The 23,448-nt window shown below is 33.1% G+C and overlaps 1 protein-coding gene across 1 annotated transcript in view; it reads right to left on the bottom strand.

The window, feature by feature from the left end:
- Positions 1 to 22,809, bottom strand: part of LOC111368675 (probable leucine-rich repeat receptor-like serine/threonine-protein kinase At3g14840) — a 28,802-nt gene extending 5,993 nt beyond the window's left edge. The window contains exons 1-11 of the mRNA XM_022990059.1: positions 22,550 to 22,809; positions 22,194 to 22,371; positions 21,075 to 21,146; positions 20,888 to 20,956; positions 20,724 to 20,795; positions 20,477 to 20,548; positions 13,653 to 13,724; positions 13,475 to 13,543; positions 13,312 to 13,383; positions 13,121 to 13,192; positions 12,954 to 13,025 (exon numbers count right to left, since the gene is read on the bottom strand). Of these exons, the coding sequence (XP_022845827.1) occupies positions 12,954 to 13,025; positions 13,121 to 13,192; positions 13,312 to 13,383; positions 13,475 to 13,543; positions 13,653 to 13,724; positions 20,477 to 20,548; positions 20,724 to 20,795; positions 20,888 to 20,956; positions 21,075 to 21,146; positions 22,194 to 22,371; positions 22,550 to 22,652 (923 nt within the window). The 5' untranslated portion in view covers positions 22,653 to 22,809. The remainder of the gene's footprint in view (positions 1 to 12,953; positions 13,026 to 13,120; positions 13,193 to 13,311; positions 13,384 to 13,474; positions 13,544 to 13,652; positions 13,725 to 20,476; positions 20,549 to 20,723; positions 20,796 to 20,887; positions 20,957 to 21,074; positions 21,147 to 22,193; positions 22,372 to 22,549) is intronic.
- Between the last annotated feature and the right edge of the window lie 639 nt (positions 22,810 to 23,448).

Below are 23,448 nucleotides of genomic sequence, written 5' to 3'. Positions count from 1 at the left end.
AAATATAAAGACATTAAGGTTACCTTGGAATATGGTAGGGATGAATTGACTACAGAAATAATAATTAATACCCTAAAGACTAAAGCCCTAGAAATCAAATCTGAGACCAAAGAAAGTCATAATGGGGATACCTTATTGGTTAAAGGAAAAGGTTTTAGTAAATCCAACTATCACTCAAAAGCTTCATTTGAAAATAAGCAAAAATGGGGTGATAAAGGTAAGTCTAAGAACAAGGCCAAAGGTAAGAAATGTTTCTATTGTGGAAAATGGGGACGCTTTATCAAAGACTGTTATAAAAAGAAAAATGAGTCAAAAGAAAAGAAACATGAAGTTGGTGATGCTGCCTTAGTATATAACAAAGATAAAATTGAAGATGGCTTGGTCCTTGTTAATGGGGACAAGAGACTAAATGATGAATGGATTCTTAATTCAAGCTGTTCATTTCATATGTGCCCTAATAAGAATAGTTTTCTTGAAATTGAAAAAACTACTAGTGGGCAAGTCACAATTGGTAACAATATGACATGTAAAGTGAATGGAATATGTACTATTAAATTGTTGCTTGATAATGGAAAGGTCCTATTTTTAAAGGGAACCGGATATGTTCCTGAACTTGAGAGGAATTTAATTTCTCTAGGAATGTTAAATGATATGGAGTTCAACATAAAATTGGGACATAGGCATATTGAAATTCTTAGGGGCAATGATCTAGTCATAAGCACACCAAGAGACATGGACTTTACTTTCTTAAAGCTAAACCTTTACTTGGCTTAACTGCTGCTGCTTTGATTGAAAAATTTTCTCTTGCAAAATAATGGCAAGAAAAACTAGGCCACATTGGCAAGAAAAGTTTAAAGGCTTTAGAAAATAAAGGAATTTTTGGTAAACAAAATCTTGGTGATATTGGTCATTGTGAACAATGTGTGATTGGTAAACAGGTTAAGCTTTCTTATTTGCCTGGAACCTATAAAACTAAACAAATTCTCGAGTACTTGCATGCTGATTTATGGGGACCTGCATCTATGTGTACTCTTTCAGGTTTTAAATATTATCTTTTGATCATTGATGATTTTTCAAGAAAAATCTGGGTTTTCTTATTAAAATCTAAAGATGAGACCTTTTCAGTCTTTAGGGATTGGAAAACACAAATAGAAAATCAAACCGAGTATAAGATATACTTAGTTAATAGAACACCCACTTCTGCCCTAAACTTTGAAGTACCTAAATCTGTGTGGACTAAAAATTCTGTTGATTATTCACACTTAAAAACCTTTGGATGTGCTACTTATGCACACCAAAATATTGGAAAATCAAAACTTAGATCACTTAAATGTGTTTTCCTAGGTTATGGTGAAAATGTTAAAGGGTATAGATTGTGGGTTAAAAGTGAGAAAGGGTATAGGATGATTGTTAGGATAGATGTTGTTTTCAATGAATCCCTTATGCCATGCCTAGAAGGAAAGCATAATTTGATTTCTAATGATGTCCAAATTGATGTGGAGCCTCGTAAGATTGAAGGAGAAACCCCTGTACCTGTTGCACCAGAAATGATTAATGCAGAAAATGAAGCTGAAAATGAAACTAAAAATAATCTGCATGATAACACTAATGACCAGATTGAAACCCTACCTATCCCATTGAAGAATATCAATTAACTAGATATAGGGAAAGAAGGTAGACTAGACCACTTGCAATATATGATTCTAATGATTTTGTTTCATTATTTACCTATCAAGAACAAATTGAAAATGAGCCTAACACTTATGAAGATGCCATAAATTGCAAAGATTCTAAGCATTGGATAGCAGCTATGGAAGATGAAATGAGTTCACTTCTTAAAAATAAAACCTGGAAAATAGTTAAGAAGCCAAAAGGTCAAAAGCTTATAGACTGTAAATGGATTTATAAGATAAGAGAAGGGGAGGAAGGAAATAATAGTGTAAGGTATAAGGCTAGATTAGTTGCAAATGGATTTACACAAAAAGAAGGTGTAGATTACACTGAAATATTTTCTCCTGTAGCTAAATACACTACAATCAGATGTTTACTTGCTTTAGTTGCTCAATTTGGATGGGAACTTGACCAGTTAGATGTTAAGATTGCCTTCCTTTATGGTGATCTGGAAGAAACAATTTATTTGAAACTACTGGTCGGGTTTGTGAAAAGAAATCCAGAAAATGTTGTGTGTCTGTTAAAGAAATCTCTGTATGGCCTAAAACTGGCTCCTAGGTAGTGGTACAAAAGATTTGATTCCTTTGTATTGAAACTTGGTTTTCAAGGGAGCAATTATGATACATTTTTGTATTGTAGTAGTAAAGGAGGTAAACATTCTCTTTATCTTGTAATGTATGTGGATGATATGCTGCTTGAAAGTTGTGATAAATCTGAAATTGAATATATTAAGCAACAACTTAAATCTGAATTTGAAATGAAAGATCTTGAAAATGCTAAAAGGATTCTTGGCATGCAAATTTATAAAGATAAAGAAAAAACATGTTATTTCTGAATCAGTATGATTATGTGATAAAAATTTTGAAAAAAATTCAACATGTTTGACTATAAATCTGTGTCTCTGCCTCTTGCAAATCATTTTAAGCTTATCTCTGATCTCTGTCCCAAAACTTTTGAAGAATCTGATAAAATGTCAAAAGTACCTTATGCAAATGTTATTGGTTCTGTGATGTATTTGATGGTATGTACTAGACTTGATCTTACTTTTAGTATTAGCATATTAAGTAGGTTTATGAGTAACCCTGAGGAAGAACACTGGAATGCCTTAAAATGGCTCTTGAGATACTTAAATGGTACTATAAACTTGGTCTTGTGTTTAAAATGAACAAAGAAGGGGTAACTTTAAAGGGATTTACTGATTCTGACTTTGCTAAAAATAAGGATAATAGAAAATCAACTTCATCTTATTTCTTTACCTTATGTGGTACAGTAGTCAGTTGGAAATCACAATTACAAAAGATTGTAGCTTTATCCTCAACTGAAGTAGAATACAGATGCTTTTAAAGAAGGAATATGGCTAAGTGGATTACTTAAGGAACTTGGATTTGTTGATGAAAATGCAACGTTATATTCTGATAATCAAAGTGCTATACATCTTAGTAAAAACCCCATGTATCATGATAGGACTAAACACATAGACATTAGGTATCATTTTATTAGAGACATTATTTCAAAAGGTGTTTTGAAAATTGGTAAAGTACCTATATAGTATAACCCATCTAATATGGGGACAAAGATAAAACCTTCGAACAAATTTAAAAACTGTTTGAAGACATTATCTATTGATTCTATGTGATAAATTGCAGGTTCTTGGAGCAAATGAAAGGAGAAAGTGATATTATCTCTTGGTTGCACTGAACCTGAAAATATGGTAGCAAGGTGGAGATTGTTGTGGTTCGAACCATAGTATTGTTGCTCCCATATTTCCAACCCATTAATACGTGTTATGAAAATGCGACTTTATAAGTGGCATTCTGCCTGATAATGACACCTGGCTCTATTCCTACCGTTGGATGAAGGGTTACATTTTTCTGGTGATATATAAGGGACTTGACGCTTCATTTGGCAGTGTGACTGTTCATTTTGTCTAACTTTTCGAGTGAGGTTCGCTATAGTTCTTCTGTTCTCTCGAGTTAGGGTTTTCTATTCCCTATTTTTTTGAAATCGATCATCTCATTCGATGTGTATATTGAAGGCTATTAACCAATGAATTTCTATATATTCTTGAGTGATACTTAGAGTCCTCATGTGTTGAGGTTAGGGATTTGGTCTATTGATTCGTTGCGGGTCTGAGGCAGATTTGTGGTTCCTTTGAAGAGATAAGTCTCTTTTCTGTGTATTCTTGTAGTGGTTGAACTCTGTAACCTTCGATTGCCTATTTTTGGAGCTTTAGTACAACCGAATAATATCCACTTTTGATTGGATGCTCAACAAGGGATTAGGTGCCTAGTAACTGAACCTCTGGGATTTCGGCATAAAAATCTTGTGTGTTCTTTATTTTTTGCAAGTTTAATTTCTGTTATTTTGATCGATTGAATCTTGCAACTTATTGTGTGGGTAGAAACGGAAACAGGGAGGAAAAAAAAAAGAAGGAGAAAAAGGAAAAGGCCAAAAAAAAAAAAAATGAAAAGAAAAGAGAGGAAAACTCGCTAATGTGTTAGAAATAAGTTCTTCTACTATTAGGCTTAAATTCTTCGAAGTTAAAGGTAAATAAAAAATTACTCATTGTTAAGTTATATTTGATTTTATAGTTGTTAGATTAAATTCAATTTTATTGAAGGGGTTAAGTATAATAAACTATGAAATTGAGTAAGATGAAAGAAAAACTAGTTTTAGTGATTAAAGAGACTTTAGAAATCGCTTAAACGTGAAATAATTAAGTTTGGGTATCGCCTATTTAATTATTGAAATTACTTAAAATAATTAATTGTTAATTTAAAAACTATATCATATTACGGATATCAGGACAACTTACTAACCGGATTGATTTTGCGAACATAGTACTACTGTGAGTGGGAAAATATAAATATTTTTAAAGTATTTATAAATTAAGTTTATTGTTAAAGTATGTGCAATTATAAACAATTATGTGTTCGAATTACATGGTTATTATGGAAATATCTTTTATTATGATACATGTGGAATTTCAAAGATTGTATACAATACATTGTGAATTGGAATATGAGATGTGATTTTAAAATTGACCAAAAAAGTACCCGTGATTATATATTTCTTCTAGTTCACCGAGGGACCTTGGCCATGTTCTATACTACACTGAGAGATCTTGGATCGGGGATGGAGGGGTCTCGATTGTGTACATATAGTTCACTGAGAGGCCTTGGCCATGTTCTAGAATTGATTACCAAAGGTCTTTGAGACCGACTTTTGTTCACGGAGGGGCCAAAGGCCCATGGCAAAATTTCTTAGCCCGAGGAGCGGATTATATATTTCAGTCAAAGGGTACATTTTTGGTGAATTTTTCAGCACGTTTGATATGATGAGATTATAGCATGGTTATCAATTGATGTTTATATCATGATTTTGAGATGATATTTTACAACCTTATGTGAATATTTCACTTTTGATTATAATTACATGATGTTATCTTGTGAATTATTAAATTGTATGAACTCGATTTTCGATAGAAATGTAAAATTGAAAAAGTATAATTATTTTCGAACTTCTCCACTCACTGACCCATCAACTCATATATTTTTCCACGATTTTTCCTACAGGTAGCAATTGATTCTTTTTAGCTGAAATAGCCTAATGATTTCGGAATGAGAGCCACGCGACATGTTGAGTGTTATAACTCATTTTGATGAAGCACGAAGTAAATATTTTGGGCCTATCGCATTATGTTTTACATAAGCATTTGATTGTGTTGCATTTTTTGAAATAACTCATAGTCAGCCTTGGTGATAGATTTGATATCTAGTCAGTATCTATCATTGGTGCACGTCACGTTTCGGGTCCACTATGGTGATTGAGAACGGGTCGTGTCAAAGTGGTATCATATAATGGTTTCGAAAATTTTTATGCATGTTCAGTGGATATGATCACAAGTCGTGGTGGCAGAAATCACAGGCTCTCTAGCTCAAATGCATAGAACCAAAAATGATAGAAAGATATTTTTAACAGATTCAGGAAAGACTAGTATGTAAATGTGGTAGTTGCAATGATATTATGGTTGGAAATGTTATTAGTTGTTGGGTTTGAACTATGTGTGTATGTAACCTAGTAAGATTTGAACAGATTTTGATGATTTTGCTGGGCATTCAAAGTTATAGATTTTACAATCAGCGTGGAATTTTAATTATTTTGGAGCCAAATGGTCATTAGTGTTATAAAAATTTTGTGGTGATTTGTGGCCACTTTTATGGGATGATAATAGAAATCATAATGGTGTATATTTATGATATATGATAAGAAATTGTGGAAGACAAAATGATGATTTATGGATTGATATATAACAATACGTTATCGTGTATTTTACGCACCCAGGAAATTAACGGTAATTCCAATTATTTCGATTATTTATGAGTTATTTGATTATAAGGAATGTGAGAATAATAGGGATGAACTTCATAATGATTACCTATTAGGGGTTGATTTGTTGCTTTAAAAAAATGAATTAAATGAATATGTGCATTTAGGTATGTTATGTAAAAAAAAAATTAATAATAATAATAAATAAAAATAAAAATTAGAGAATGGTAGAGTTGAAATTTATTGAGATTGGGAAATTAACATGCGATAAATTGATGTGTGAAATGTTCACGTGATAAATATGAAGGTTATTATCTTGTGATATTAGGGAAAATTAACATAATTAAATATTTTAGGTCATACGATATGACGATAAATGCCAAGATTACATGATCATAACATGATATGATAAATAGCATGTAAATGAATATAATGGTTGTCCTATAGCAAAATAATGTGATGATAAATTTGGGTTATTAAGTTAATTAATTTCGTTAAGGACATTCGTTGGATTATTGTGTTACATTCCATACTATTTGGAAGCGTTGAGTTAAATTTTGAAGCTAAGATGAATTTATTGAAATTTTAGTGGTGTAATTTTTGGGCTATTTTCAATTGTATGGATCACAAACAAAGTATTCCATTTTCATCAAAATATATTTGTTAAGGAATATAAGTAGGACATGTTGGATTTGGATATTTCTAAGGTTTAAGATGATCATCAAATATAGATTTTACTCATTGTGAATCAGTATCTTTAGGTTACATTATCTCAATTAAAGGTCTTTATGCGATATACAAGACAGATTATGCATTAATGATAGATCAACGACCCATTTATGGAATAAGAGTATAGATTTTCATAGATTAAATGTTATTATTGTCTCTTCATAGAAAGAAAGAACAAAATTTATATGGATATAGAAATGTCAAATGTTTTACTATTAGGAAATTCTGAGGAAATATTTGCTCTTATATCTAAAGATGATAAGTGATTGATTCAAGATAATGATTTATGTCAAGGCTTAGAAAGTATTTTGAAGTAAACTTATAAATTATGGATGATACTATAGATTGATAAAAAGATATGATTAAATCATGATATATGGTTGGTTATATTGGGATTGATATATAGGAATTGTGGTATTATCACATGGTGGGAAAATCAATACTTACTGATCACAAGAGGTTAAGGTATATTTGTATTCGAAAAGGAGCCAAACTTGAAGCTGTATATATATTATCGTTAGGTGATAAAATGAAAAGCTAAAAATATCACAAATTGATTATTAGAATGATATTTAAGATATTGGTTCAACATGTATTCCATCTGTTCAAGGCTTAGTAAATAGACGTCAGATTTAACTTATGCCATAAGATTGTCAGTGGAGTCAAAAGAGGAAGAAAATCTTATATATGAGGAAGAACCAGTTCAGATATTGGACAGAAAGAAATAGGCCTTGGAAAGTAAGACTATTTCTTTGATTAAAATCTAATGGATGAATCATGTTGTAGAAGAAGCGACATGGGAGAGGGAAGATCAGATGTATTCTTAGTATCCACGACTTTTCCGTACTTAGTTGATTGAATTTCGAGGATGAAAATCTTTTAAGGGAGTGAGTTTTGTAATACCTTAATTTAGTAAAAAAACAAAACAAAAAAAAAGGGAAGAAGAAGAAAAAAATAGAAATTTTTTGCCAACGTGTTAGGAATTAAGTTGTCTACATTATTAGGTTTGAATTCCTCAATTTTGAAAGGTAAGTAAAAAGTTACTTATTGTCAAGTTGTATTTGATTTTATATTTGTTAGATTGTTAGATTAAATTCAATTTTATTGAAGGAGTGAAGTATAATAAACTATGAAATTGAGTAAGATGAAAGAAAAACTAGTTTTAGTGATTAAAGAGACTTTAGAAATCGCTTAAACGTGAAATGATTAAATTTGGGTATCGCCTATTTAATTATTGAAATTATTTAAAATAATTAATAGTTGATTTAAAAACTATATCATATTCTAGACGGCGATACGGATATCAGGACAACTTACCAACCAGGTTGATTTTGCGAACATAGTACTACTGTGAGTGAAAAAATATAAATATTTTTAAAGTATTTATAAATTAAGTTTATTGTTAAAGTATGTGCAATTATATGCAATTATGTGTTCGAATTATATGGTTATTATGGAAATGTCTTTTATTATGATACATGTGAGATTTCAAAGATTGTATACGGTATATTGTGAATTGAAATATGAGATGTGATTTTGAGATTGACAAGAAAAGTACCCGTGATTATATATTTCTTCTAGTTCATTGAGAGGCCTTGGCCGTGTTCTATACTACACGGAGGGGTCTTGGACCGGGGATGAAGGGGTCTCGACCGTGTACATATAGTTCACTGAGGGGCCTTGACCGTATTCTAAAATTGATTACTAGAGGTCTTTAAAATTGACTTTCGTTCACGGAGGGGCCAAAGGCTCGTGGCGAAAGTTCTTAGCCCGAGGGGCGGATTATATATTTTAGTCAGAGGGTACATTTTTGGTGGATTTTTCAGCACGTTTGATGTAATGAGATTATAGCATGGTTATCTGCTGATGTTTATACCATGATTTTGAAATGATATTTTACAATCTTACGTGAATATTTCACTTTTGGTTATAATTACATGATGTTATCTTGTGAATTATTAAATGATATGAACTCGATTTTCGATAGAAATGTAAAATTGAAAGAGTATAATTATTTTCGAATTTCTCCACTCACTGAGCCATCAATTCATATATTTTCTCTCGATTTTTCCTACAGGTAGCAATTGATTCTTTTTAACTAGAAGAGCCTAATGATTTCGGAATGAGAGTCACACAATATGTTTAGTGTTATAACTCATTTTGATGAATCACGAAGTAAATATTTTGGGCCCATCACATTATGTTTTAAATAAGCATTTGATTTTGTTACATTTTTTGAAATAACTCATAGTCAGCCTTGGTGATAGATTTGACATCTAGTCAACATCTATCATCGATCCACATCACGTTTCGAGTCCACTAGGGTGATTCAAGAGGGTCGTGTCACACATGGTACATCCTCCATATTATTCCATAGCAAAAATTCCACCACAAGTACATATTTTATTACAAGAAGTAGGTTTTTGTGCCATGGAGTACAAGAAGTTCATGTTTTTGGTCACTATCTTCAACAAGTAACAATGTAAGTGTCAAATATACTCAATAATAATCAATAAGACTCGATGTCCCTCAATGTGAGAGGTTCTTACATTATATAGAATTAAAATCATAAATGAATATGGTAGCTATCAATTATAATTATTCATTAATGGTAACTTATTTAATATGGAAAATTGCAGCAGAGGCTCCAAACCTTTAAAACATTAGAAGGCTTTTTTCAAACTTTTAATTTGTTGTAACCGTCACTCCAAACCTTTCGAAACGTTGGGGGAGAGGCTCTTTTGGACGATTTTCATCCAAATGTCTTTTAGTTGACTAAGAATATTGACTTTGACCATATTTTTAATATTTTTGGAAGGGTAAAATAGTAACTTCCATTTATTACATTAAAATAAATGAGAAATTAATTTAGGGAAAATAAGAAATAAGGGGAGGGGGGTGGAAAGCCAATCATCTTCTTCCTCGTACCCCAACCCCCAAAACCAAAATTAATTACTGCTACTGCAACCTCCACCTCCACTTCCACCTTTGTTCTACGTATGTCTTTTCCTTCAGCTCTGTGTCAGCGCCACTGTCTGGTCTACCAACTCATCCACTCCTCTTATATTCCCGACCATCTCGTTGAGTTTCTCTCCGAACAGGACTACACTTTGTGGGCGTTGGAATTGAGTCTGACTTGGACAAATTTCAAAGGGACTATAAATTTGGGTTCAATGCGAATGTCGTGGATTTAAGGGAGCTCACGGCATATAGATGAGAGATTTGCAGAATACAAGGCTGAAGAATTTGGGTTTTTACACAAATCTGATATCTTTCTAATAAATGCTCGCTGCCATGGAATTTGGATTTTTACACAAATCTGTGATTTGCAGAATACAGAGCTCACAGCATCTGATATCTTTCTAATAAATATTGTACACTTATATTCTACACAAATTAAGATACGCAAGAAATTAAGAGTGAAGGTGGCGGTGATTGATTTTGGGTTTGGGGTGCGGGTGCGGGTGCGGGTGGGAGGAAGAAGACGACTAGCTTCTTCTTTTTTCTTATTTCTTTTTAATTTCTTATTTCTTACTTTTCCTAATTTAATTTTTCACTTATTTTAATTTAATAAATGGAAGTTACTATTTTACCCTTTCAAAAATATTAAAAAATATGGTCAAAATCAAAATTCTTACTCAACTAATAGATATTTGGATAAAACTCGTCCAAAAGGGCCTCCACTGCAACGTTTTGAAAGGTTTGAGTGATAGTTGCAACAAATTAAAGATTTGGTAGAAGTCTGTTAATGTTTTAAAGGTTTGGGGCCTCTGTTGCAATTTTTCATATTAAATATGATAGTTTTCCTTATATTTCACTAACATCCCCTCTGAAATCTCAAATTGATGCTGCAATCATAAGCTAAAGGTGGCAACATTGCTCGTGCCTACGAAGAATATATCCAAATCAAACGGAACCAAATATGGAAAATTTTGACGATAAGAGGCAAGAACAATAAATAGTACAAAAACATCCAAAAACTACTCCAAGAATATTCCAAAACCACTCTAGAGAGCTCACACCTAAAGAAAAATTTTAAAATGAAATTCACGAAGTGTACTAACCACACACAATGAGCTCTATTAATCGAGAGAATTTAGTCAAACACATAATTAGTATTCCATCAAAATCTCTAATGGCCAATTTATTGGCCAAAAATCTAATAATATATTGCTAGTCAAGATGTTATAGTTGGAAGAAATCTCACAAAACAGCCTATACACACACACACACACACAAAAATGATGATCTGAGAATCCAAAACATGCTCATCACCCGAGCAACCAAAGCTTAACAGTTTGCACTCCCATGTCTCTCTCATCCCAATGACCCATCCCCAAGCTCCTTATTGGAAGCAAATCAAGCCATATCCATATGTCACATAAAATTAGCCCACAAAGATAAACCATAATTTATAGCCCAACTGCTCATAACTCGTAATTACCTTAGCCCATTCACAAGTTATACCCTCATGTCCAGAAGCCAAGCCTACTTTCAACAAGTCCCTAACCTAAACAAAGCCTAGAATTTAATATTGAGCATTCAAAATTGTTGAGGCCCACAAGCATCCATTAAAGTCTCCAAAACCTAGCCCGTCATCAAATAATAACGACGCCCAAACCAACAAAGCAGTAGGCCCACCAACAAATCCATAACTCAGTGTCTTTTCTTATCCCATTCGCTTAAGAATCTTCAGATATCTGCTAAAAATCCATTAATTTTACTCTCAATAATAACACTTCCTCTCTAATCTGACAATCTTGGATTGAACTGATACACATTTTATGCAAAAATTTACATAGCCGCATTCACAGAAATGTGATTGTGTGTGAGATGGCGTGTGAAGTATTGTAGAAAAGTAATGGGGTCTAGGAAAAAAATCAAATTCCAATAAGAATTCTCTCTGCTTCTGGAAGATAAAGACATGTTGGTTGGTGCTCCACCTCGGAATTCCCAATCATTGACGAGGCTCTGCACCTCAAAATTGCTAGCATTCAACGCGAAATATGGTGCTTCATGGTCGAATAATAGCTCCCTCTCATCTTCAGCAATTTCTCAGCGTTGAGACATTCGGCCCCTGGGTCGTCTAGTGGACTCGTAAATGGACTGAAATTCCCATTTTTTTCCAGAATTAATGCACCCAAGGTTCCTGAAATCCCACTACTTACGACAACAACTTTGGAGGCGACGCTTTATATTTCGACGGCGGCGGCGGCGGCGGCGGCGGCGAGTATGCTTGGTTTCGTTCAGTTCATAACAATCTACAAGATCGAACACAAGGAATATGGATAAGGTCAACAGTAGCGGGGACAAACTTGTCCTAATCCTTCTCTTCCAATTAATTTTTCTCTTTGTATCGCTTCAAACACTTCACAGATTTGCTTCACTGCTTTGGTGAAGTACTTAACTTAGTTTGGTGGCGAGCATACAATTCATCTTTCACCTCACTAGTGAATGCCTTAATATCAATAGAAGCGACAAAACCTATTTCCTCTGTGCTAAACAATTAACTAATATTTCTTGGGGTCAAGTGCTCTCTCCCAGTCTTCAGGTCGCTATTGCTTTGGCTATTCTACCTCCGCCCACTATTGAGACGGCTGCTAATGATGCAATTACGGAGAAAGAAAAGAGAAATCACTTGAGGATGAATTGAGTTCTAATTCGAGCACTTAAGATTTAATGAAACCTAAAATAAAGAGGAAGAAGACTAGACGGCACCAAGAAAACACCAAAAAATTCTAAGAAATAGGCTCCGATATCATGTCAAACATGCCCCTCAATATAAGAGGTTCTCTCGTTATATTGAAATATATAAAAACTAAATATTCTAGCTATCATTTACAATTATCCATTAATGGTAACTTATTAAATACGGTGGCTTCCCTTATATATGAGCTTTCCTTATATTCCACTGACGGGAATTTCCATTGCCTCCCAAATAAATGGTTATTTCTAGAATGAAAGAAGAGGAATAAGAACTGTGGTTGTGTTAGACGTTTACACAATTCTTTAACTTTAAATCTCATGAAAAATTAGCTCATCTAAATGTGAAAAGAAAACAACTAAAATGCTAGAGGGAGTCCAGGACTACGAGCTGCTGGGTATATTCTTTTTAAGTAACTCATAGAGTTGGCATTTAGTCACAAGAATATTGAAACAATTATGATGTGGAGTGTAATTGTAAAAAGAAGAAAAGAGGTGCTACTACTAGAATCAGTACTTACATAGTATTCAATGATCCAATGTCTGCAAGGTAATTAGGAATGCTTCCAGTTATGTTACAGCTCCTTAACGTCCTGTTAGCACACAACATATGTATAAAATAATATGGGTCTAAAAGAAATTATCACAATCTTCTAAGTTGTTTATTGATTTAGTGACATTTACTCACAAATACATAAGGGATCTCATGTCTTTTAGCAGTGGGAACTCTGAAGCACCTCCATTCAAGTCACTAATCCTTCTGCAGAGATATCACATTACATCAGTTGTCATCTTCACTATCAATGTTTAGTAAATGAACATAATATTGTTACTGAAGTATTGACAAACCGAAATCTGACTGAATAGGTTTCAACTCACAGGTCCCTTAAATTTTTTAAGATGGAAATACTAGGAGGTATGGGTCCTTCAAAACCACTGCCTTCTAGCTCTCTGTTGATAATAAATTAATCATGTCACGTAAACAAAAGTCGCAACTATAAATTTTGCATTCTAGAAAATGGTCATTCGGGAAAGGACTTACAATCTCGTAAGGTTTGTCCAGCTCCGGAAATTAGGTAATTTTCCAGTGAAGTTGTTACTGCTTAGACTCCTGCGTCAGCCCCCGAAAGACATGTTATCATTAAAATAACAGAAAACTGTGCACTTTTTCCAGATTAAAAAAACTTTATACTTTTAGAAATGTGTGGTAAAATACTTACAGTTCTGTCAACATTTTTAGATTATTTAATTCAGTCGGCAACTCACCAGTGAGATTGATCTCATTTAGATAGCTGCAGTGACCAAAAAAGACAAGTCATACGTACATAAATGGTTAAATTACAGCCACTGTCCCTAACCTTTTGTTGGAGTAATTTTCAAAAGAATGTCGTTTAGACAATATTGGTAAATTAAATCAAGGAAATACAATTCAAGGAGCACTGGATCAAGATGGGACAAGAATGAGAGACGTAGGAATGGACCACAACTTGAGCCAGTTTGCAAAGCAAACTAGTGCAGGCGGGCAACATGGAAGTGCTCCTGTGCTGCCTGGTTGGCAAAGGTGGGCGGCACAGGTGCGCTGCCTCTGCAAGGCAGTAATATACATGAAATTGAAATCAGTTTGCACACTATACAATTTTCTACACTTTCTGCAAAATACCAACTTTTGTGTAAATATTGTTTGTACTTCGTGATCATACTGCAGAGATAAAGTACAAACTCCGATATAGACTTCAAATTCTTCGATGTCCGGGATTTCTTCATGGATGCACGACATAGTCAACACTAAAAGGCTTCATTTTATCCTGGAGCCATATTTGCATTCCCTTGTGAATCATGGATTTGTAGGGGCAAATAATATCTCGAGGGAAGTGACACTATTTTAAGTTCGAGTTTCTGCGATATTCCAACTTCTAGTTTTCTTCTTATCATCTCAAGATTAATCCCACCGATAGTCTTCAGACATTATTTCAAGTTTTCTATGGCACATCCAATGTTTTAGTTACGAGCTTTTGCAGCAGACTGTGTCAAATTGGAAAGGTTCGAAGATTGTAATTTTCGAATATCGCAAAAAAAACTTCACTTCCTTCTCACAATCCTCAACGTGGAGTAAAAGCTTACAACTCCAAAGCCAGAAGAGACAAAATATGAACCATTGGCTATACAAGAGCTAGACAAAAATGAGATCAAGATGATTACATATGCGAGGGTCACATTTAACATGCAATGTCTCATAATTCTCTTTTTGATCAGTACCACAAGAAGAAAATCGCCAAGGAAATATGGGAAGCATTGGAAGCCAAATGCATGTTGGAGGATACTACAAGTATGAAATTATTTGTATCTAAATTCTTTCGATATCGAATGATGGATAGCATGAAGATAATTGAGCAATTTCATGAAACCACTCATATACATAATCAATTTCTTCAATACCACATCATATGGATGTGTCCATTGACAAACTACCTACATCTTGGAAAGATTATAATAGAAGTCTAAAACACCAGAAATAGGATATCTCTATTGAAGTATTGGGTCGTAATCTCCGAATGGAGAAAGAGTTCAAAATGATTAATTTTTTAGGAGCTCTGCGTCCAATCTTCTAAAGTTCATGTGGTTCAGGATAAGGATCGATGAAAAGCAAATTAACAAAACAACAAAAACAACATAAAGAGGAAGCACGATTCAAAAGAAAAGGGTTCGAAGAAATGGAGAAGGTCTTGTTACAATTGTAGCAAAATGCGACATATCAAAAGTGAATGTCGCCATTTGAAGAAGCAAGATGACATGGATAACTTTGCAATTTGAATTTGTTTAAAGTATGCTTTCAAGTTTTTTTTCTTTTTTGAGATTTTTGAATATGTGTTGCCAAAGAGTGGTATTTTTTGGAAAAACATTTTGTTTGTGTATGTGTTTATAATAAAATAAATTATTGCTATACGTTGATTTATTATTTGATTTCATAGTTGACTTTGATATAAATACGTTAGAATAAGTAACTTGCTATTATATTGATCTAGTATCATATGTATTTTCTAATTATTATCATGAATGTTTGCTGTAATTAATAAGGAAATTTAAAGGTATTTTTTTGTCAAGTTACTTGTAATAAAAAAATAATAATATAAGGCAAATTTTGAAATAAGTTTCTATACTTATAGACTTAGTCATGAAATTAGTTTTGTGCTCAACCTGTATACCAGATCGAATTGTTTAACATAAGTGTCAGTATATATCTTCCCCAAAGGATTCGGTTTTGGAAAAGGAACTAGCAAAATAAATCCACTGGTTTGGGACCTAGTTGATCTGCAATGAAGTGTAAAACTCAAGTCCAAGAAAGTAAAGGAAATTGAATGGATTGATTAATTCAAAGGTGTTGCAAATCTTTGTTCTTCCGTTAAAAGAATTAAATATTGATTAGTCAATTAAATGATTAAATGTCCTTATTATAATTGAGAAAGGTATAACTAAATGATCTTGGTTTAAGTAATTGATTATACAAGATCAATGGATTGAATTAGTCTTTGACTATGGCATGTTAAATTTTCGTAAGGCCTTGACTCGTTAAATTTCATGGGATTGAGACGGGGAATGCAACTAATCACCAATGATGAAAAGTCGATCTAACGTACATCAAGTTCTTAGGTTCAAAGAGTAAAGTATTTCAAATAGGTGATTACAAGAAATATTCATTTTGTACCTATGTAAGTGTGCTTAGCACACGTAACAATAAGGGAAAAGATTAGCTACTCAGCCTTTAATAGATATATATATAGAATACTCTAGTTAAGTTAGTATTCTTGACAAGTGTTAGAATTTGAGTGTGATCCAAATTCTTTGTCAAAGATAAATGAGAGTTCTAATTAGAGTGCACATTAATAATAATCCTATTTGGAATGCTATCATGGAATTCTATTCAAGTTTACTGGACGAATTCTAGTTGAAGTTTTACTTAGAAGTCTAATTGGGAGTTGAAATTTGTATTGGACATAAATACGATATTAGGATGAAGAAAATTAAGTTTTTGAAGTAAAGGACCCAAGAATGGGCATCGCAATGCCAAGAAGTTTTTGGCCAAGCGTCGAGGCGCGCATTCTCTATTTCTCCCAACGCAATTTTTCCTCCTCTACTCCATTTTGGACTCTTTTTTGTATTCTACTTCAACTACAGCTCCACTATTAGAGTTTGGACGTTCACTATTTGTTCCATATATATAGTTGGCTCTTCATTATAATTTAGAAGAACTTAGAAACATTGTAAACATAAATTTTTGTATTCTTCCTCCATATTATAATAAAATCTCAGTTCTTTGCAAATTATTTTGTTTTTGTGTTCTTGAGATCAATTATTTCATATTATGGCCATAATACCTTATTTTTCTCCAACAATTTGGTATTAGATTAATCCAGTATTATTTTCGTTTCACAATAACTGGTATCAGAACTTTTGGTGCTGAAATTCTTGGGAATATTGAGATGTTGATCAAGTTAATAGATCAACTTGATCTTTCATGATGACAACAATGAAGTATGATATTCCGATATTAAATCGCAATACAAGATTCTCTTTATAGCAAGTAGAGATACGAACAGTACTGGGCTCAGATGGATTCGAATGACGCGTTATTGGGATTTGACAAGATGCCCACAACTTGGACTCCATAGGAGAAACAACAAATTGATTGAAAGACCCTATTTAATATAGATCTTCATTTTTCAAAAAATATTCTTTGGGATGTTGTGAAGGAAAAGTCAGCTGCTGTTTAAAATTAGAACAATTATGCACGATGAAGAGTCTTATTAGCAAATTCCGCCTGAAGTAACGTCTATATTCGCATTGTATGACAGAAGGTATATCTATTGAGGATCACCTAGCCACCTTTAAGAAAATCGTCGTTGATTTGGAGACCTTGGAGGTCAAATATAATGAAGAAGATTTGTGATTGATTTTATTGTGTTTGTTGCCCACTTTATACATGTCTTTTAGACACACGATTTTATATTATTGTGATACTCTCACCATCTAAGAAGTCTATGATGTTCTATATTCAAAGGAGAAGATAAAGTATCTTGTTGCATCTGATGGTCTTTGAAATGACCTCATCGTTGATGGTGGTTGTTCAAGGGATAAGTCAAAATCTAACTTCAAATCTTATAACTACTACAAAAAGGGTTTGCTAGATAAATGATTCTTATAAGTTGTAGGATAATCAAAATTGACCACAAATTTCAAGAAAAACAAGTATTGCCAAAAAATAAAAAATCCTAACAATGATAGAGAGCTTTTATTTATGTCTAACTACAACTCCAAATACGACGAGATTTGAATTTTTGATAATGCTTGCACTTTTTATATGACTCCTAATCGAGATTTATTTTCAACATATGCAGAAGTTTAAAAGGTATTGTAATGATGGGTAAAAATACACATTATCAGATGGCTTGTATTGGTTGAATTAGAATAATGATATTTGATGGGAAGGTTAGAACACTTGATGCAGTGAGGCGCGTTCCAGATTTGAAGAAAAATCTTATCTCCTTAGGTTATACTATTAAAGGTGGAGTCCTGAAAGTTAGTAAATCAGCATGTGTTTTGTTAAAGGGATATAGAAAATTCCATTTATATTTCTTGTAGTATTATACAGAATTTTTGAGCAATTAACATATTTTAAGAACTCAGGTGGATTTGGAGTTGGATTCTGTATTGTTGGAGTCTAATTTTAGTTTTTTTTTTTNTTGGGTTGTTTTTTTTTTTTTTGGGTTTTATTTTTTTTTTTTTTTTTTTTTTTTTTTTTTTTGAAAGAGTACATCTCGGTTGAATTTAGAAGTTATAGGTAAATCCACCTTACCATCATTATCGACGGTGTCATTGTATTTAGTTGCTTGTAATAGACTTATTCTTGACCATAATATTTCACATAGGTACAATTTTGCTGATTTAGTTGATGGTTTGAATGTGATTAAAGGTGTTGCTTCTAGCCAAGATCATTCTTATGATACATACAGTTGTAATTCTGTTATAGGGCTTGTTTCAAATTTGTTCGATGGTCATTAGATCACTTTCGCCTTTAATTGGGGTAGCATAGGTGGAGAATATTTCAGTTAAATTTTTTTTATGGAGAAGTTCGTTTGTGTCCTTCATTGAAGAGTTCAAGTTTTTTCCTTGCTATGGAATTTGTCTTCAAGTGGAGAATTTTTCTTTTGAAGTTTTGTTCATTGCAGTGGAATTCATGTCAAGGTAGAAATTGTTATAATTTGGTTGTGATCCGAATTCTTTGTTGAAAATAATTGAGAGTTCTAATTAAAGTGTACATTAAGAAAAAAATTATTTGGAATGTTATTGTGAAATTCTATTTAAGTTTACTTGGCGAATTCTAGTTGACGTTCTACTTGGAAGCCCATTAGGAGTTGAAATTTGTATTAAACTTGAAAAGCATATTATGATGAAGAAAATCAAGTATTTGAAGTAAAGGGCCTGAGAGTGGGCGCCACCTAATCTGTTTTGCCCAGTGTGATATTTCTTTCTCTACTCAATTTTGGACTCCTTTTTGCATTACTTCGACTACAACTCTACTATTAGGATTTGAACGTCCCTTATTTGTTCTCTATATATAGTTAGCTCTTCATTATAATGTTAAAAAAGTTAGAAATATTGTAAACACAATCTTTGTATTCTTTCTCCGTATTATAATCAAATTTCCATTCTCTACAAATTATTTTGTTCTTGTGATTAAATACTTCGTATTGTGGCTACAATCTCTTATTTTTTTCCAACAGTTTAGTACTGAATTAATCCGGTATCATCTTCGTTTGATAACAATAAGTCTATCTATATGAGTGTCGATGATGGTTTATCTCCAAAGTGGCTTCACTAGCTACTTAAGATATTCTTGAAAATTAAGGATATGGGACACATGGCATATTCACATGTTGATTTATATGAACACACGAGGATATGAAACTTGTATATGAAGTTTTTCGCTTAGCCCATATAGGGTTGTTGGTTCAAAGCTTGTCTACCATATCACTTAGGTTAATATTTGCAACAACTTCACTACATGAAGGTTGAAGTCCAAAAGCACCTTCGTCTATGCATAAAGTTTGTGAAGTCTATATAATAGATTGTAAAACTATCGCTTATTTTGAAAATTGTAGAGAATTGTTGGAATAATTTTCAAAAGAATGTCGTTTAGACATTGGTAGATTAAATCAAGGGAATACTTCAAGAAACATTGGATCAAGATAGGACAAGAACAAGAGATGACAACATAGACCAAAACTTGCACTAGTTTGCAACATAAACTAGCGCAGGTACGCCAAAGGCTAGTGCACCTGCACTATTTGAGTAATGGAAGCGCAGGTGCACTGTTGGCTAGTGCACCCGCGCTGCCAGGCGACAACAATGGTGTCTTTTCGTCCCCAACTGATGTTTGATTATTAGAATTCAATTTTTTTCAGTTTTTATTGATGTGATTCAAACTCTAATAATTATCTTGAAGTGTTGTAACTCTTGGGAAGACGTGTAATATAATTCTATATAAATAGACTGCCTTTTTTTTCAATCAAGATACGTAAAATTGTAATCCGTTTTGACTCTACCATTTTCTACACTTTCTTGCATCCAAAATACCAACTTTAGTGCATTCATATCTTCTTAAATATTGTTTGTATTTATCATAATGTAGATATAAAGTGGAAATTTCGAGTAGACTTTCCACTGTTCGGGTTGTCTTCGTGAGAAAGCCCAAACAACACTAAAAGGCTTCATTATATCCTATAGACGTATTTGCATTCCCGTGTGCATCACAGATTGGTGGAAACAAATAACGTCTTAAGGAAAGAGATATTTGTTATACGCCTTGAAGCCGGTATTGTTTCAAGTCCAAGTTTTTGCGATATTCCAACATCTAGTTTCGTCTAATCGTCATATCAAAACTGATCCCACCAACAACTTTGAACCTCGTTTCTGTAATCTACCTATATAAATTCAACTAATTCAATCCGTCAATTTGTTAAAATCTGGATGATCGAGAAGGTCTTACAGATTATTTAAATTGACCAGCTTCCCTATTTCTGCTGGAATGGTCCCGTTAAACCTGTTACTCCCAAGGTTCCTGAAAGTTGAATAGATTTTCAAAATTACAATTAGAATTCCGGGAAAATATATCCACTATCAAACAAAACATTCATGGTGTTTGCTTGTTTATGTGGGAGTGACCATATGTAGAGAGAGATATATCTATGGATCAGTTGATATATAGAGGGGGAGATAGCTAGATAGGAACTCACACATATACGAGGGTAGTAATGTTTCCCAGGTATTTCGGTATGGGTCCAGATAGGCGGTTCACGAAAAGAGACCTATATCACATATACTTTTTAAATATAACTAAGAATGTAGACATTACATCATTGCCAAAAAAACTCAATTAAAAGCTACAGGCAAAGCTCACATGTACGCCAATTTGGTTGCTCCCCATTCCTTGGGTATTGTACCATTAAGGTAGTTGCGACAAAGATCTCTGCAGCCAATAGATTCAGAGTGAGATCAAAGTAGCCAATAAATTGTCTCTCAACCTTTCGAAGCAAAAAGCTGAGTAGATTTCATAAATTGAAAATAAACTTGGAACATCTTGCTACATTGTCTTGAGGTAGGGTAACTTTGCCAGTGAGGGCGGAAGGACACCTGCCAAATCCTGTCCTTTTAGAAATCTGTTTGTAAAGAAAAGAGACAATCTTTAGCATACTCTGAATTGAAAAGTTTTCGTCTAAATTTCATAAGTGCTACAATTAAGTTTGTTGAGAGGTGAAAGAAACAAAGCTAAAAAAATCATTCTGAAGGGATTTCAAAGGAAACGATGCAATATATTAAGCCCATGTTTGATGGGGATTATTTTTAGCAAATTTTGATAAAAGTTGAAGAAATGTACAGTTGAAAAGTTTTGGATCCATAAAATATGCTGCTAAAATTAATTGTTTATTTTTACTTAGATTAAGATCTAGATTTTAGTCCTACCAAATAGGGGCTAAATGTATAGAGTGTTTCAAGTAAAATTTGTTAGAGTGGCTTCTAGAACACACTACAAACGTTATACGATTTCATTTTCAACTCTAACTTAACAATCAAAAATGTAACTTGAAACACTAACATGGTGAAATAAAGTTTTATGCTTGACTAAATGGAGAAAAAGAACTTTTTTTTTTTTAATGGTTATATTACTAACACAGCTTATTGCAGAAATTCCTATACATACTTTAAGAGCAAATCATGGTTAATGATGATGAAGATAGAGAGTTTAGCAATATAAAATGAGTAATGCTTTATGGCACCACTGGTATTATAATACCAATTTTGGTGGCACCAAGTGTCATTAAGTGAGTCACATGACTCTTCCTTTCATTTAGCCCATTGCATGGTGACATTTAAACTAGTGTTAGATAACATTATTCATATGAAAAAAGTCATAAAGGTCAAGTTTAATTACTAGGCACCATAAGTTCTGTTGAGGTTTAAGCATGAAAAAAGTACAATAATTCCCACTTAAAATACCATTTTAAGAATCGACAAATAGATAACCAACCATTATATGGTGTTCCACGTCTCAAAATCAGATACTGAAAACCCGATATATAGCTGCTTCAAGATCAATAGAAGCAGAATATATTTTCCGTGATTCCTGCTTCCTTGCAATTTAATAGCACAAATGGCTATTTCTAAACTAATGAAAAAGACGATAAGTTTTCAGCAAGAAAACCTACATTGATTTTACGTGGCATACACCACCAGGGAAAGTACAATTGCAGATGATGGAATTGTTGTACCATGGAATATCTTCTCGTTTCGGTGTATTCCAGTTTGAGTTATTAGCACAAGGATTCAGGTTGAAGTTCCAGTCCTTTTTGCCCAACTGATCAGCAATTTCACGAAGAGCATTCTCTGCAAAAATCAGAACTCTATTCTAAAATAGAAATGTGATCGGATTCATGTTGATCAAAGTGAACTTTTAAGGATAACCTGAAGTTTAATGGAAGGCTAAAAATTGTGGAGTCCCTAATGAGCTAAACACGTGAATGGAAAAGAAAGAAATGGTTTACATAAAAGAAACGATCCTTACGTTCCTCATCAGGGAGATATCCACTCAGTGCTAAAATAATTGTTGCTTTGCCGAAAAGTAATATCGTAAAGGTGAACATAGAAATGAGAAAAGCTTTAGACATCTTTGCGCCTCAGTTTAATATTCATCAAGCCGAAACAAGGACATGTATATATATGAGAGAGAAGAGATTAGAACTTTGGTTAATAATGACTTTAGCATTCGATGAGACGTTAAACAAGGTGGGACCTTCAATGTCATGCCCACGATAACATGAGCCTAACATTTATTTTACTTTCTTTCGTGAGAAGGCATTTAAGACGGGACATCATAAATATTTTCTATTTCCTCTGTAGCAAAAGATATATAAGTGCATTAACTTTCTAGGTAGACTGAGAAGGACCGCAATGGAAACTTGGGAAATAGACAATCAACATTGGCCTCCTAATCTGATCGATATTCAAATAAGTAATTTTTCCTTATCATGTCTATTCTCCTCACAGTACAACGGACTTCTCCTTATTTCATTTCATTAGCATTAATCTCTTGTTTAATGCTTGTTCAACTTTTGAACGAGTGAACCTAAAATTGTGAAAAAGATAACTGCATGAGCGTGGGGCTAATTAGTAGAATTTTCTATCAGACTGTCACAAAGACTAGCTAGGTTGGTCAATCACTAAGACTTTTTCATTTGTAATCACATTCAAATGAACAGAGAATGTCATAAATGCATGTTCAAATATAACAAAGCTAGACTATTATGAATCAATTATTGATTCTTGAAAATAAATATTTCTTTTCAAATTGTAGAGATATTCACAATATTAAACACTATTTTCCTAGATTTCGTTGCCTTATTAGAGTTTTGATCAAAACATTGACCAACTGTGCATGTCCATTGACTCAATTTGACGTGTTCT

Source organism: Olea europaea, chromosome 19 (assembly GCF_002742605.1).
Source record: "Olea europaea var. sylvestris chromosome 19, O_europaea_v1, whole genome shotgun sequence".
Lineage (NCBI taxonomy): Eukaryota > Viridiplantae > Streptophyta > Magnoliopsida > Lamiales > Oleaceae > Olea > Olea europaea.
Note: the sequence above shows the minus strand (reverse complement) of the source record. Positions and strands in the feature narration are given on the sequence as shown.